Source organism: Sinohyriopsis cumingii, chromosome 5 (assembly GCF_028554795.1).
Source record: "Sinohyriopsis cumingii isolate HCF-2022 chromosome 5, ASM2855479v2, whole genome shotgun sequence".
NCBI classification, from domain to species: Eukaryota; Metazoa; Mollusca; class Bivalvia; order Unionida; family Unionidae; genus Sinohyriopsis; species Sinohyriopsis cumingii.
Window position 1 is genome coordinate 131,654,158 of NC_142965.1, and position 15,102 is coordinate 131,669,259.

Sequence of the window (15,102 nt, forward strand, 5' to 3'; positions counted from 1 at the left end):
ATGCAAGCAAAGTCAGGTGCTTTCTTGAAAATATGTCGCATGGGACGAGTGCTCTTTTGTGGAGAGAGGACTGGACAAACTGAAGAAAGGAGAGGAGTTAATGAGAAAAGTGATGAAGGTAGAGGTAAAGAAGATTAAAGAGACATGGAATAAAGAAAGAAAAGATCAGGAAAACAAAAAGAAACAGGCAGAGTTTGAGAGACTCAATCAGAATTGGATCAAAGTCCAGGAAAAGTTCCGAGCCATGGGTCACCCGGACTGGATACAGGAAACAGAAAAGAAGAAGAAGAAGAAAGGAATGATGGAAAAAATAAGGGGATGGATAAAGAAGTTAAGGAGTTAGAAGAAGAAGAAGAAGAAGAAGAAGAAGAAGAAGAAGAAGAAGAAGAAGAAGAAACCCAAAGGCTCTTTTCAGGGCCACCCACATTTCTCGAAAAGAGATAGACTTTCAATTGCCTACCCCTTTTTATGTGTGTGTGTGTGTGTGTGTGTGTGTGTGTGTGGGTGTGTGTGTGTTTTATATCCCTCTCCCCTGTTCCATTTCCATAGACCCATCAGGTCGGGACCATATTAAAATAGGGTCCCGACCCTGTTCCATTTCCCCTAGTCCCTAAACAGTCCCACGATCAATTCCCCATGTTCAAGTTCCCTTGTCGCTAGAGTGACCCAACAATTTTCCCCATGTTAATTTCCCTTGTCGCTAAACAGACCCACGATTTATTCCCGTGTTAATTTCCCTTGTCGCTAGAGTTGCCCATAATTTTTCCCCATGTTAAATTTACATTGTCGCTAGAGTTGCCCGGGGGGGGGGGGGGGGTCTGTAATGCTAATTCCCATTGTCGCTAGGGTGCCCCACTTCACTACTTAGGAGTCGTGGTGATGCAGTAGTTAGTGTGCCAGACTCAGGACTGAAAGGGCTCGGGTTCGAATCCTACCATCGGATCAGCCCAAGTCATCCATCGTGATGTGTTCTGGGGCAAGGCACCTTACTCCTTGCATTGGCACTAAAAGCCTACATGTGTTGATGTGTGCTGATGTAAAACCCCAAAATCGATCCAAACCATTGTTGTGGCATATTACCTCCAAAACACACAAGGTGAAACCATTACGTATTCACGATTCGTGAAGTGTGTCTGAGATAGCTATCTCTTTTTCACCATTTTTATAGGTGCATAATTTAATTTCCGAAATTGATAATTTAACCAGCAGCATATTATTATTATTATTATTATTATTATTATTATTATCATCATCATCATCATCATCATCATCATTATTATTATTATTATTATTATTATTATTATTATTATTATTAAAATCACTGTCTCAGACGCAGCACGTAGGACAGTGGATATCTTATTTAATCCAACCATTATTATAGAGGATCGCCAGAAATATGTAATAAAACCCAACTCCCCCCAAAACAAACAAACAAATAAACAAACAAAAACCAACCAGAAACAAAAAAGAAAACAAAACAACTTTGCATAACTTTAACGAGAATTTCTTCGATACATACATTCGGTTTTGCAAAGATAAAGCGTCTTTATGTTCACAGACAAGTTCAAAATAAAAAATGGAGAAATACTTGTAATTGAAAGTATGTGGGAAATATTTGTAATTGTTTAAGTGTTCCAAAAATGATTATTACGTGGATTCTTAGTAGAATTGAATCAAAAGTCATTACTTGTCAGACTGTTGATCTATGCTTTAATTAGACAGAGCTATGATAGACCATCATATAACCATTCATTCATTCATTTGTTATTACAATAAAATAAAATAAAATAAATATAATTAACCGCATCAACGCTTAAAGATAACATCTTCCGGACTTGGATCCGTTGTGGTGTCTCATATTAGTAAAGGTCATCAATATGGCGGCGCCCTTGCTTCATCAAGTGTGTTACAATCTTCATTTGTACATCCTTATTTAATTTATATACTCTAGTAGTAATCCATTAGTATAACAGAATAACTAAACCTGTATGTACATTTTAGATTATTGTATTTAGTTAGCGTGTACTCGTCTAGAGCTGTGTTTTGTTTTCTGCTTTCGTTAGTACTGACGTTTTGTATTCGAACAGCACAACAGGCCGGTGCGTCGTAAAAAAACATACCCCCAAAAGTTTCACTATACTTACTTTTTTATTTTTACACTACTGCATCTGTAAGCGACGTGCGGAACGTTTGCAGTAGTGAATATATTTTGTTTACGATCAACGGGATCACCAAATTGGTGGTTATTTTCAGGTGATGTTTAACAGGAGTCGCTCTAAAGAGAACGATATTTTAACTAGAGTGCTGTTGTATCTTGAGTCTTAATGCTTGAGATTGGCGAACAAGTAAATAAGAAACTTATCTTCAAGATACTATGTGGGTCTGTTTGGTGTTCTTTGCTATTCACTAAAATACATTTAATTTCCACATAACATCAGATGATTGCAGGACAGTCAATAAATAGCCAGGTGATGCAAGGGGATAATCCACGTTTCCTATGACCCTTCCCATTTATGTTGGGATGTAGGGTCAGAGTAATCGAAAAGTTGGAATTAGCTGACACCATGCGGTGTTGGCATAGGGTAGCTGCTTACTAGCTGACCTAGAAAACTCGAATGAACTTTCATTGACATATACATGCATGAAATTTATAGGGAGATGATTTATTTTCTCAGAAATTGCACGTATACAATTCTTTATGTGTTTAATCTGCTGACAGATGAGAAGAGTTTGACAGTACACCATTAATGGTGCCCCCCACAAGTTATGATCTGGTAATAGTATTTTGATAGGTATACATGTATGTACACTGGTGTGCATTTTCTGTTTTAGGAGGCTATTTAACACTTTCTTCAATAGATGATACCCTGCCCTTTCCTCCTAAATGAGCTGCAGGGGTTGAATACATATTTAAACTTTTTACATGTGTATTATGGTCATTATTTACCCAATTTGTTATTTGTAGTGTAAATATTATCTTACATGAACCAATGGAATGCATTCTTGTATATAGCAGATACTCTTAGAAATAGAAGAGACACGTAAACTGCCCCAACAAACAACCAATACTTTGCCCTGACCAGTTGCTTGGGGACAACACTGATGGTTCATACTAAATACAATATGACAATGGTTGGGGTCCATAGAACCCAACTGTATTATATACCAAGCCATGTTATAACCAGCCAGGTCAGTTAGCTGAAAAAAATGATGCATGTACCAAAACTATGGTGGTGGTGGGGTGGGTTGTGTGTAATAAAAATGGCGTGCAAAAATATTTGTTCTATTGACACAGTTACCATCTTAAATCAGTGCATATTAAATGAGAAATGCACATGTAGTGAAGACAGAGACTGCATATATAATATTTTACTTTATTCAGAGAACCACACATTGGTATATATATATTTACTATTATATATACATATCTAATGTATAGCGTGTATAGAGTATCAACAGAGTACACACCTGCGAATCTCATCTCATGCAGTGAAGCGACTATACAAGTAATTTCATTGAAAATATGCTCACAGATTTATAATATACAGTAATTTTGTCATTGATCATTTACGTATAATTCAATGGAAAGAACAGCAAAACTATATGACAAATGATGAAGCACATTTACTCTTTAGTGCATCCAAAGGTCAGTAAATGGCATATGTATAAATGGCATGCTGCTGTGTTTTCTCATCTGTGAATTTTTGCTTGAAAAACTTATTGATTTTTAGCCGCTTTCTTTGACTGTCATGTTTGCTCGTGGCAAAGTCAAACATATTCTTTAAATGAAGAATTCGAACATAGTATCTTGCATTGCTAAGACTTCAGTTTTCTCTTTAATGGTAAATGCTTTATGTTTCTGTGTCCCGTTATTCATTGAAAATGTCTACCAATTAACAGTTTTCTGTGTCCCATTATTCAGGGATTTAATTGCTTACCAGATGTTTTAATATAGACTAGGGGTATAATTGCTTACCAGATGTTTTAATATAGACTAGGGGTATAATTGCTCACCAGATGTTTTAATATAGACTAGGGATATAATTGTTTACCAGATGTTTTAAGATAGACTAGTAATATAATTGTTCACCAGATGTTTTTATATAGACTAGGGATATAATTGCCTACCAGGTCATAATTGGCAGGAATGCCTGTTTGAGAAGAATGTCACTGTTTTGCCTAGATACACTTCTTGTATTTCTGCTTGTGATTATTGACTAGACAAAATCTGGTTGATCTGTCATGTATGACATTAAGTATATTGTATATATACATGCTTATAAATCCAGTCAAACTGCATAAGATACCAACAGTTCTGAGTCTGTTCATTTTGTTAGAACCAATCAGTAGAACAAAAAACATAGACCCTGGTCTGTTAGTACATTGTGATGGCAGATTAGGGTCAATGTTGTTTGCAATTGGACTTGGTGTTTAAGCGAGTATGTATGGTAGTTTACTGTTATAATTACTTATTATGAAATTATTACATAATTCTTGTAATTCAGTAAAGACATGATCAATGAACAATTTCTTGAAATATAATATCTGTTTTATGTCAGGCCAGCATTTAAAAAATATTATTTTAATGGGCAAAAGCTCTGCAGTTTCAGTATATAGTTTCAGTTGATTTTTGAAATAATTCTTATGGCCGTAATTATTAATTAGTCAATAGGAATAATGATGCAAATAAAAGATTACATTTGGTGGTATTATTTTGCAGCTTAGAAAAGTAAAAATATTAGCGTTTCTAATCCTTATTTCCAGTCTAAAATAGTCACTGGTTACCAATTTCTCCAGGTTGGCTACCAATTTCCATAAAATAATTTGAATTGGCTATTTTGTTTTGTTATTATTACCAAATATTGGTGTAAATTTGGGACCTACTGAACATTGTTTTTTTTAGTATTTTGCTTATTTTCATATTGCTGTAAGGATTGTATATTTTCAGATTTGCATATACTCTGGCAAAGATAATGGAAGATGTGTTACCTAATTTAATACAGTTGTGTTACATACATGTTTCTGGAATTGAGAAAAATTAAGACAAAGTTCAGAATTATAGGACAGTATTCAGAACATGGTAATAAATGGGTATGGCAAACTGAAATCAACTTTGTTTCTATATGACAAAATTCAGATTGTTTTAGAAAAGGTAAGCAAATATTCAAAATTGAACATGCGCGACAGTGATTGAAAAAACATGATCTCACATATCAGTAAGGAATGTGTAAAAGATTTGAAAATAGATTATATAAGAGGATGAGAATTAAAAAAATGACGATTTAATGATCTTTTGAAATGAATCTTTTGTTGTATTATTGGCACAAAAATATGTATACAGCATGGTCAATTATTCCAAATTTGTATTACAATTTTTTCAACATGGAAGCGGTATTTTTTAACTGACTGGTGTCTGAGTTAAAGATGGTTTAAAAGAGACCAGAAACCAATGAAAATATAGAATAATAATAAAATCACTATCGAAGTATCATCTGCGACCGTAATGCCAATATTTAAATTTTGGCATAGCTTCTAGGAGCTGAATTTCCATGACCTTGTATGCAAAATTTCCACGCCTATTCAGTTACTTTCGGGATGTGATATCATTGTAGCGAACCCAGCATCCCAAATGGGAGTTGCCAGAGTAAAAGACAATGCTATTTTGCATTGCTTATGGGTGTAATAGCACATTAAGAAAAGCCTGAGGACAACATTTGTTTTTCTTTTCCAAAAGATAAAGGCATAAACAAAGTGTGGATACGTTACTACAAGCAAGTCGATTTCAAAGCAACACCATGCAGCACTCTGTGCTCATTATGTTTTTCAAAGGAATGTTACAAGAGGGATCCTGAATAAATGGCAGTTCTAGGATAAGAAAATGCTAGGCCTAGACTAGCCACTCCCACACTTGAACATATTATGTCACTCGTGCACTTACTTGAACAACTTATGCCACTCCCACACTTACTTGAACATCTTATACCACTCCCACAGTTGAACATCTTTAGCCACTCCCACACTTGAACATCTAAACCCACTCCCACACTTACTTGAACATATTATGCCACTCCCACACTTGAATGTATTATGCCACTCCCACACTTACTTGAACAACTTATGCCACTCCCACACTTACTTGAACATCTTATGCCACTCCCACACTCAGTTGAACATCTTTAGCCACTCCCACACTTGAATATCTAAAGCCACTCCCACACTTACTTGAACGTCTTAAGCCACTCCCACACTTACTTGAACATCTTAAGACACTCCCATATTCATTTGAACATCTTACGCCACTCCCACACTCAGTTGAACATTTTATGCCACTCCCACATTTACTTGAACATCTTAAGCCACTCCCATATTCACTTGAACATCTTAAGCCACTCCTGCACTTACTTGAACAACTTATGCCACTCCCACACTCAGTTGAACATCTTTAGCCACTCCCACACTTACTTGAACATCTTAAGCCACTCCAACACTTGCTTGTGTCACTCCCACACTCAGTTGAACATCTTATGCCACTCCCACACTTACTTGAACATCTTAAGACACTCCCATATTCACTTGAACATCTTATGCCACTCCTGCACTTACTTGAACAACTTATGCCACTCCCATATTCACTTGAACATCTAATGCCACTCCCACACTTACTTGAACATCTTATGCCACTCCCACACTCACTTGAACATCTTTAGCCACTCCCACACTTACTTGAACATCTTAAGCCACTCCCACACTCAGCTGAACATTTTATGCCACTCCCACATTTACTTGAACATCTTAAGCCACTCCCACATTCACGTGAACATCTTAAGCCGCTCCTGCACTTACTTGAACAACTTATGCCACTCCTACACTCAGTTGAACATTTTATGCCACTCTCACACTTACCTGAACATCTTAAGCCACTCCCACACTTGCTTGAACATCTTATGCCACTCCCACACTCAGTTGAACATTTTATACCACTCCCACACTTACTTGAACATCTTAAGACACTCCCATATTCACTTGAACATCTTATGCCACTCCCACATTCACTTGAACATCTTATGCCACTCCTGCACTTACTTGAACAACTTATGCCACTCCCATACTTGAACATCTAAAGCCACTCCTACACTTACTTGAACGTCTTAAGCCACTCCCACACTTGCTTGAACATCTTATGTCACTCCCACACTCACTTGAACATCTTTAGCCACTCCCACACTTACTTGAACATTTTAAGCCACTCCAACACTTGCTTGAACATCTTATGCAACTCCCACATTCACTTGAACATCTTATGCCATTCCTGCACTTACTCGAACAACTTATGCCACTCCCACAATTACTTGAACATCTTATGCCACTCCCACACTCAGTTGAACATCTTTAGCCACTCCCACACGTGAACATCTAAAGCCACTCCCACACTTACTTGAACATCTTAAGCCACTCCCACACTTACTTGAGCATCTTATGCAACTCCCACACTTGCTTGAACATCTTATGCCACTCCCACACTTACTTGAACATCTTAAGCCACTCCCACACTCACTTAAACATTTAAAGCCACCCTCATACTCACTTGAACATCTCAAAACAAATCTGACATTTGCCCGAGCAACTTAAACATATACTGCTACTTTACTGTGATTGCTGGACAAATGCAGGGAAAACAAATCAAATATTTGTGAAGTGGAAAAGGCTCTTGAAGGATACATGTCATCTGACAGGTCACGTACAAAAGAAGTGGTAGATAAGTTACCTAACATATAACCTCTCGGATTTAAATTTCTTATTAAATTTATTGTTATCTTTTAATTTTGAAGTTATTTAGAACTTGGCGTGTCCATGATTTACAATGAAATATCTTTTATGCATACATTATGATATGTCTTTGTGAGTATTTGGTATTCATTTGTAGTGAATACTATTTTTTTGTTATCAGAGATTGACTGAACTACACATTGTCTCTGAATGACTTGTAATATTTTCAGCCATGAATCACTTTTTGTTGAACCATTTTTGGAGAAAGCTTTTGGAGAAAGCTCGGCATAGTGATCACATTGGTGTAAAATATGCTCATCTGTCTATACGTCTTTCCACATCTTAAATTAACCTTGTCTGTCTATACATCTATCCACATCTTAGATTAACCTCATCTGTCTATACATCTGTCCACACCTTAGATCAACCTCGTCTGTCCATACGACTATCCACATCTTAGATTAACCTTGTCTGTCTATAGACCTATCCACATCTTAAATTAACCTTGTCTGTCAATACATCTATCCACATCTTAGATTAACCTTGTCTGTCTATACATCTATCCACATCTTAGATTAACCTTGTCTGTCTATACATCTATCCACATCTTAGATTAACCTTGTCTGTCTATACATCTATCCACATCTTAGATTAACCTTGTCTGTCTATATATTTATCCACACCTTAGATCAACCTCATCTGTCCATACATCTATCCACACCTTAGATTAACCTCGTCTGTCTATACATCTATCCACACCTTAGATTAACCTCGTCTGTCTATACATCTATCCACATCTTAGATTAACTTTGTCTGTCTATACATCTATTCACATCTTAAATTAACCTTGTGTGTCTATACATCTATCCACATCTTAGATTAACCTCGTCTGTCTATACATCTATCCACACCTTAGATCAACCTTGTTTGTCTATACATCTATCCACACCTTAGATCAACCTTGTGTGTCTATACATCTATCCACATCTTAGATCAAACTTGTGTGTGTATACATCTATCCACATCTTAGATCAACCCTGTCTGTCTATACATCTATCCACACCTTAGGTCAACCTTGTCTGTCCATACATCTATCCACATCTTAGATTAACCTCGTCTGTCTATACATCTATCCACACCTTAGATCAACCTTGTCTGTCTATACATCTATCCACACCTTAGATCAACCTTGTGTGTCTATACATCTATCCACATCTTAGATCAACTTCGTGTGTCTATACATCTATCCACATCTTAGATCAACTTCGTGTGTCTATACATCTATCCACATCTTAGATCAACCTTGTCTGTCCATACATCTATCCACACCTTAGATTAACCTCGTCTGTCCATACATCTATCCACGTCTTAGATTAACCTCATCTGTCTATACATCTATTTACATCTTAAATTAACCATGTCTGTCAACACATCTATCCACATCTTAGATTAACCTCGTCTGTCTATACATCCACACCTTAGATTAACCTCGTCTGTCTATACATCTGTCCACATCTTAGATCAACCTTGTCTGTCTATACATCCACACCTTAGATTAACCTCGTCTGTCTATACGTCTATCCACATCTTAGATTAACCTCGTCTGTCTATACATCTATCCACACCTTAGATAACCTTGTTTGTCTGTACATCTATCCACACCTTAGATCAACCTTGTCTGTCTATACATCTATCCACACCTTAGATTAACCTCATCTGTCTATACACATATCCACACTTTGGATTAACCTTGTCTGTCTATACATCTATTCACAACTTAGATTAACCTCATCTGTCTATACATCTATCCACAATTTGGATTAACCTTGTCTGTCTATACATCTATTCACAACTTAGATTAACCTCATCTGTCTATACATCTATTCACACCTTAGATCAACCTCATCTGTCTATACATCTATCCACACATTAGATTAACCTCATTGTTAATGGGTTTTTTATGTCTTTAGCTTCTAGCTAAATAAATGTCCTCATTAACAAAGCTTGGACAATTTCAGCATGTAGGGCATGGCCAGCTTCTTGTTTATGATTCATGATTATTTAAGGAGGTGTCTGTCTCTACTGTTCTCATTATTTAAAAAGAGTAAATTCTGATTTCTTGCAGTTGTCAAAATGGATCAACTCTGGGATCAGATATCTGCCGCCTCAAGTATCCAGGCTTTCTGCCATTCGGTTGAATAGTAATAATGTCATTACAAAAGACAGTTGGATGAAGCCTCTATTGGAAATGCACAGGAAGAAGCAGGAAGAAGGGCCTCCACCAGAGAGAGAACCCACAAAACTGCTGATGGTCAAAAGGGTCAAAGAGTTGAAAGGACGGCCCTACTGGGAAAAAAATATCATGAAAGAATTGTGCTTGGATGGACCAGTAGGTTGATACATGTTGTACACTGTGCAGACTGTTAACAGTGCTTTTGTTTAGCATCTGTTTGTCTTCGATATAAGTTGTTTCCACTGCTTTGGCATTATGGTAAAGACTTAGTGTTAAAGTTTTTCATTGTCATGTAACCTCGGAATTAGCAATGGAGCCATGGTGATACAGTGGTTAAAATGCCAGACTGAAAGTATGGGTTTGAATCCTACTGTCAGATCAGTCTGAGTCAACTATCATGGTGTGCTCTTGGACAATGGTATTTAACGTCTTTGAAAAATAAATTCAGCGTTAAGATACTGGCTGAAAATCATTAAGTCCTCCTCCAACTCATTATTGACACTGCATCATGCTAAGTCTACCATCTCTCTATAACAAATTGATTGAGTCACAATGGAATTCTGTGAAATCAATTGGCAGCGTGTCATAAATCTCAAATGGTTTTTCCAAAAGGCTAACAAACTTTTTGATTTTGGTATCTTTCACAGCAATGTGCTGTGATGAATCAAGCTGTATAAAAAATATTTTTTTATATCAGTAATATGACACCAGGCACTGTTCTTAAACTTATTCTTTCTTTCCAATAAAAAAAAAACACACCTTGTCAGTGCCAGATGCATCATCTTCCTTTCTAGAAATTCACTGAACATCAACCCTGTTTGATTTGCTGTCGTCTGACCATGACATGTCCAGTAGTACATCGTCATTCGTTTTTGGGATGACATCTTGAGTCAGATGAGGAAAAATAATTCACTTGAAGAAATAAACCCTTCAGTAATGGTTGTGCTATATCAGGAATTGATTTTTATATTTCTTTTTAGCAAAAGGTTGTTGCGTGGTATGTGTCAAAATTATCGTTGCATAGTCCAGTGATAATTTTACATGATAAGCCACCTACCCTCTCCACTCCTTGTGGGTATGGGATTAATTGTAGGAACATTATTAATTACTAATGGGCCGTCAGAATTATCCATTCATTTTTTGCATGTTTGACATTATTCATTTTTCAGACTCATTATGGGGCCTCGAGTGGCTGAGTGGTCTAAAGCACTCTCCGTTACGGATCACTGCCATCTCATCTCTGTCTGCGTAGGTTTGAGTCTCGGATTCGGCCAATGTGGGTATGTGAGAAAGCTTGCCAGTAGCTTCTCGTGGGTCGGTGGTTCTTTCCGGGTTCTTCCTCCACCATTAATACTGGCCGCCATGTATAGCATATCGTGTGCTGAAAAATGGTGTTAAAACCAACAACAACAACAACAACAACAGTCTCATTATTGCTTTAACGTTGTGAGTGTTATTAACAGTAAATATGCTCATAACAATACTTTGTATGTATTATATGTCCTTCCATGCTTTTAATTAATGCTTTTAGTCTTAATATAATTCATACATAATGTTCCCATGTTTATAATTTATTTGGCAAAATAAGAACAAATTGACATTTTTACATTCAAGAAAAAATAAGTACTTAGGATAACAACGAGGTTGTTGAAAACCTTGTTGTAATTATTTATCAGTTTTGATCATCCCAAAAAATTTCTTCATTCAAACATTTCTAATTCTTTTCAGATATTTCAAGCGTGGATAAATATAGGCATTAAGAAAGAGCTCAATGGACACTGACACCACATGTGTTTCATGTACAAAGTGTACAAGAATGGACATCTGTCTAGTTTGTTGTCATGTTCTAACAATACAGTCATACAATCTCAGAGTGTACATGGCTAGAATCGACTGAATCTTCCTGAATAAAGGCAGAGGCGTCATCTTCTGGGTGATAACTGTTGTTACCCCCTTAAGGCGGTAAACAGCTAATTCAAAGAGAATTAATTGCACTCCCCACGATAAAAGTGGGAGGAACAGCAGCATCCCAAGTAAGATATTGCGTCTTCAAAGGCAATGGCAGCATTTATAATAGCTGGGATCAAGTGCCCTCCTCAACTATAGGAAGGAGGGGAAGCAACATCCAAAGCACACCCCCAGTCTTATTCCCTCGCCCATGGGGGAGGTGTAGTACTGAACCATATTATGGAGTATGATTGCCTCCTCCCATTTAAATGAGCATCTGTATTCTTTATTTACCCAATGTCATGTGATAAGCACAATCCCAAGAATGAAATGTCCTGTTCTAGCTTTTTTTATTTATACTTATGGACAATAATCTATATCGTCAGTGACTTTAGGTTGTTGGTAATTGACTGTTCACCATTTACCGGGCATAGACAACTGGTCGTGATACTGGGCATCAGAAACACTTGCCAAATCTAGGTACAGTTTAGGGTCAAATATTGGACACTCCTGTCCCCTGCTACATTAAGTAATTAGTCACTTGAAAATACAGATCTGGTGTAACCGTAAGTCATTGCAACAAATGTCCATTTATTCTAAGTTGTGTCTAATGTGCCAGCAGATCAGGGTCTGTGTTGTTTGTTTTACTAATTGCATACACCCAGATCTACTCACCACCAGCTCAAATGGGTCACATTGACCTCTCCTGTCCTCGAGACTTTGTTAATATTTGGATTATGATGTAGTGGAACAGCTAAGACCTGTCATGCCATGGAATTTTTTTTTTGTATTGCATCGAGTACAATGAACTAATTCTATATATGCTTTACAGTTATTCTGAAATCATTTATAAAATTCAATGTCTTAATGTTGACCAGTCTTGTGATAAATTTATAAGAACTTCAATTTTTTTATTGCAGAAGTATAAGCCAGTCATTATCAAGAACACCGAAGTTTTTTGTACTAAACTGCGCAGTGTGAAGCATTTGGTTGAAATTTTCCCAGTCACATTTCCATATGGCTTACCAGAGAGTGAGGAGGATTACCAGCACTGCTTCATCCGAGATAACGGAGAATTTGTGGTGACAAAGAAAATTATGCCCAAGATTGCTGAGAATATTACACTGGAGGAAACTTCAACAGTCTGGGATATTGATAAAGAAACGATTGATAAATGTTTGAAGAAAAAACTGGCAGACTTTGCTTTAACGAAAGAGTACTTTCCTCCCCAGTACCATTACTCATTTAATGAGGACGGTAAGGAATACAGGTATTCGAAGGAGCCTAGAGATCCATCTAGAAAGAAAATTTGGTACTGAGTGGATCATCTACAATAAATAATAATGCCCAAATTCCTTTTTGGAAGAAAGAAAATTTATGTTTCAGACAATGTATACTAGTTCAAATGGTTCAATAAAATCTTTAAATATATTACACAATTCTGAGAAATCCCTTAAAGAAGAAATTGTCTTAAAATCAATCATCTGATTTATGTAACAAATTTCATTTACGTTTTTTTTTTTATAGTACTGCAGGTGCTTTTTAAATAGTTTTAGGGCATCACTCAGAATAAAGCTTAGTATTGATAAATTGACACCAAGCTCTTTTTTTTACTCAGTGATATTTCATTTTCTGGGTCCCTTATTATCTTGATTCATTGATCATCTATCTCGGAATACAGAAAGATTGTCAGAGTTATTGTTGAATTTGTAATAATATTTTTTTGTGCATGCAGATGACCAAAGTTGTTTGTAACTTTTTAAAATCATTCTCTTTTTGTTTTATTTATGGTAAAGTGCTATGCTGTGCCTCTCCATCACAGATCTCTACAACTATGGTTTAATTTCTAAAAGAACTAACATTTCATTAATGTTTGAATCAAATATCACATTTCTGATGTCACAATTTTTAAGACTGACAGATATTTGTGGAAATTGGTAAAATATAGCCAGGATTGTGCTAATTGGCCATTAAAACCAGTATATTGAAGAAATATAAATGACTAGATTATTTACCTATAGAACACATTGGTTTCAGATAGCTAAATACTGCCATGACGATATGAATGTAGTCTATTCAACTTCGAAACATGTGTTTTTAAGATATGGCTTAAAGCATAAATTTAATTTGAACCAATAGATGATATTGTTCTATGATTAAATCAGTTTTATTTTAATATTAATTGGAATGAATTGTTCAAATGAGGTTGTCAGCATCCTAAATATTGTAATAACTTTTATTAAGCACTCAAATAAGTGCAGAATTGCCATTGTTTTGAGTTGCCTCCCTTTAGGATATAAAGTCTGTTTTAAACATCTAGCATATGTAAGGAGGTATTTATTTTTTTGTCAAACTATACATATGAATAGGAATTTAATTCTTTTTAAGTTGATTCCATCAAGTGATAAATGAATAGGTAGGGTAAATATTTTCTCCATCACGGGTAAAACCAAACTCTTCACTGGAATGCATTAGTCCTTCTTTCTGAATATGGAACTTGGAATTGCATGGAGATATATATACCAAACTGCATACATGTATTGTTTTGAGATGGCAGAAAGAACAGGTTTGATACGTTGTAGGGATATGCTGTGACTCTTAGTCTGTGATGTATTTACAAACCATATTAAACAAGTTCTTTCTCCCAACTCAGTACAAATACACAAATGTAGTTTTGCATTTATTACATGTCTCCTGTTTTATCCTTTCCAAATAGTTTTTCTATATGAATAAAATTAAAAATGAACTGGGATTTGTGTCTCAGAGAAGACTTTAGTGTAGTTCAAATCTGGGTGTGATACAGCGGCATGGATTGAACAGATGAATTGAATGAGATTAAATGAGTTGTAATAAAAAATATTTTCTATACCTTAATCAAGATTTTTTTTGTTGAGATTGTCTTTCTGTGTCAAATGGTCACAAAAAACATTCCAAATTATATGCATTCAGAAGAAATTTTAGAAGCTTAATATTTTTAATTTGAATTCTCATCCCCAAAAATAAATATACAAGAGCTTCGGGATAACTATTATCTAGATGTGTGCCATCACTGAATCAGTTATGAGATGCTTATTTCATGCAGATGAAATATTCACTTGGCACAAGCAATTTTTCTTTTTCTTTTATGCAGACTTACAGTATGCATAACAAACTGA

General features: G+C 35.9%; 1 protein-coding gene across 1 annotated transcript; it reads left to right on the forward strand.

Annotated features, from left to right (window-relative positions):
- The first annotated feature begins 1,849 nt into the window (after positions 1-1,849).
- LOC149800255 (uncharacterized) lies at positions 1,850-14,821 on the forward strand. The gene is made up of 3 exons (XM_089959837.1): positions 1,850-1,901; positions 9,893-10,156; positions 12,868-14,821. Exons 1-3 carry the CDS (start codon positions 1,878-1,880, stop codon positions 13,264-13,266), a joined length of 687 nt encoding a protein of 228 aa, XP_089815963.1. The 5' UTR covers positions 1,850-1,877; the 3' UTR covers positions 13,267-14,821.
- The last annotated feature ends 281 nt before the right edge of the window (positions 14,822-15,102 follow it).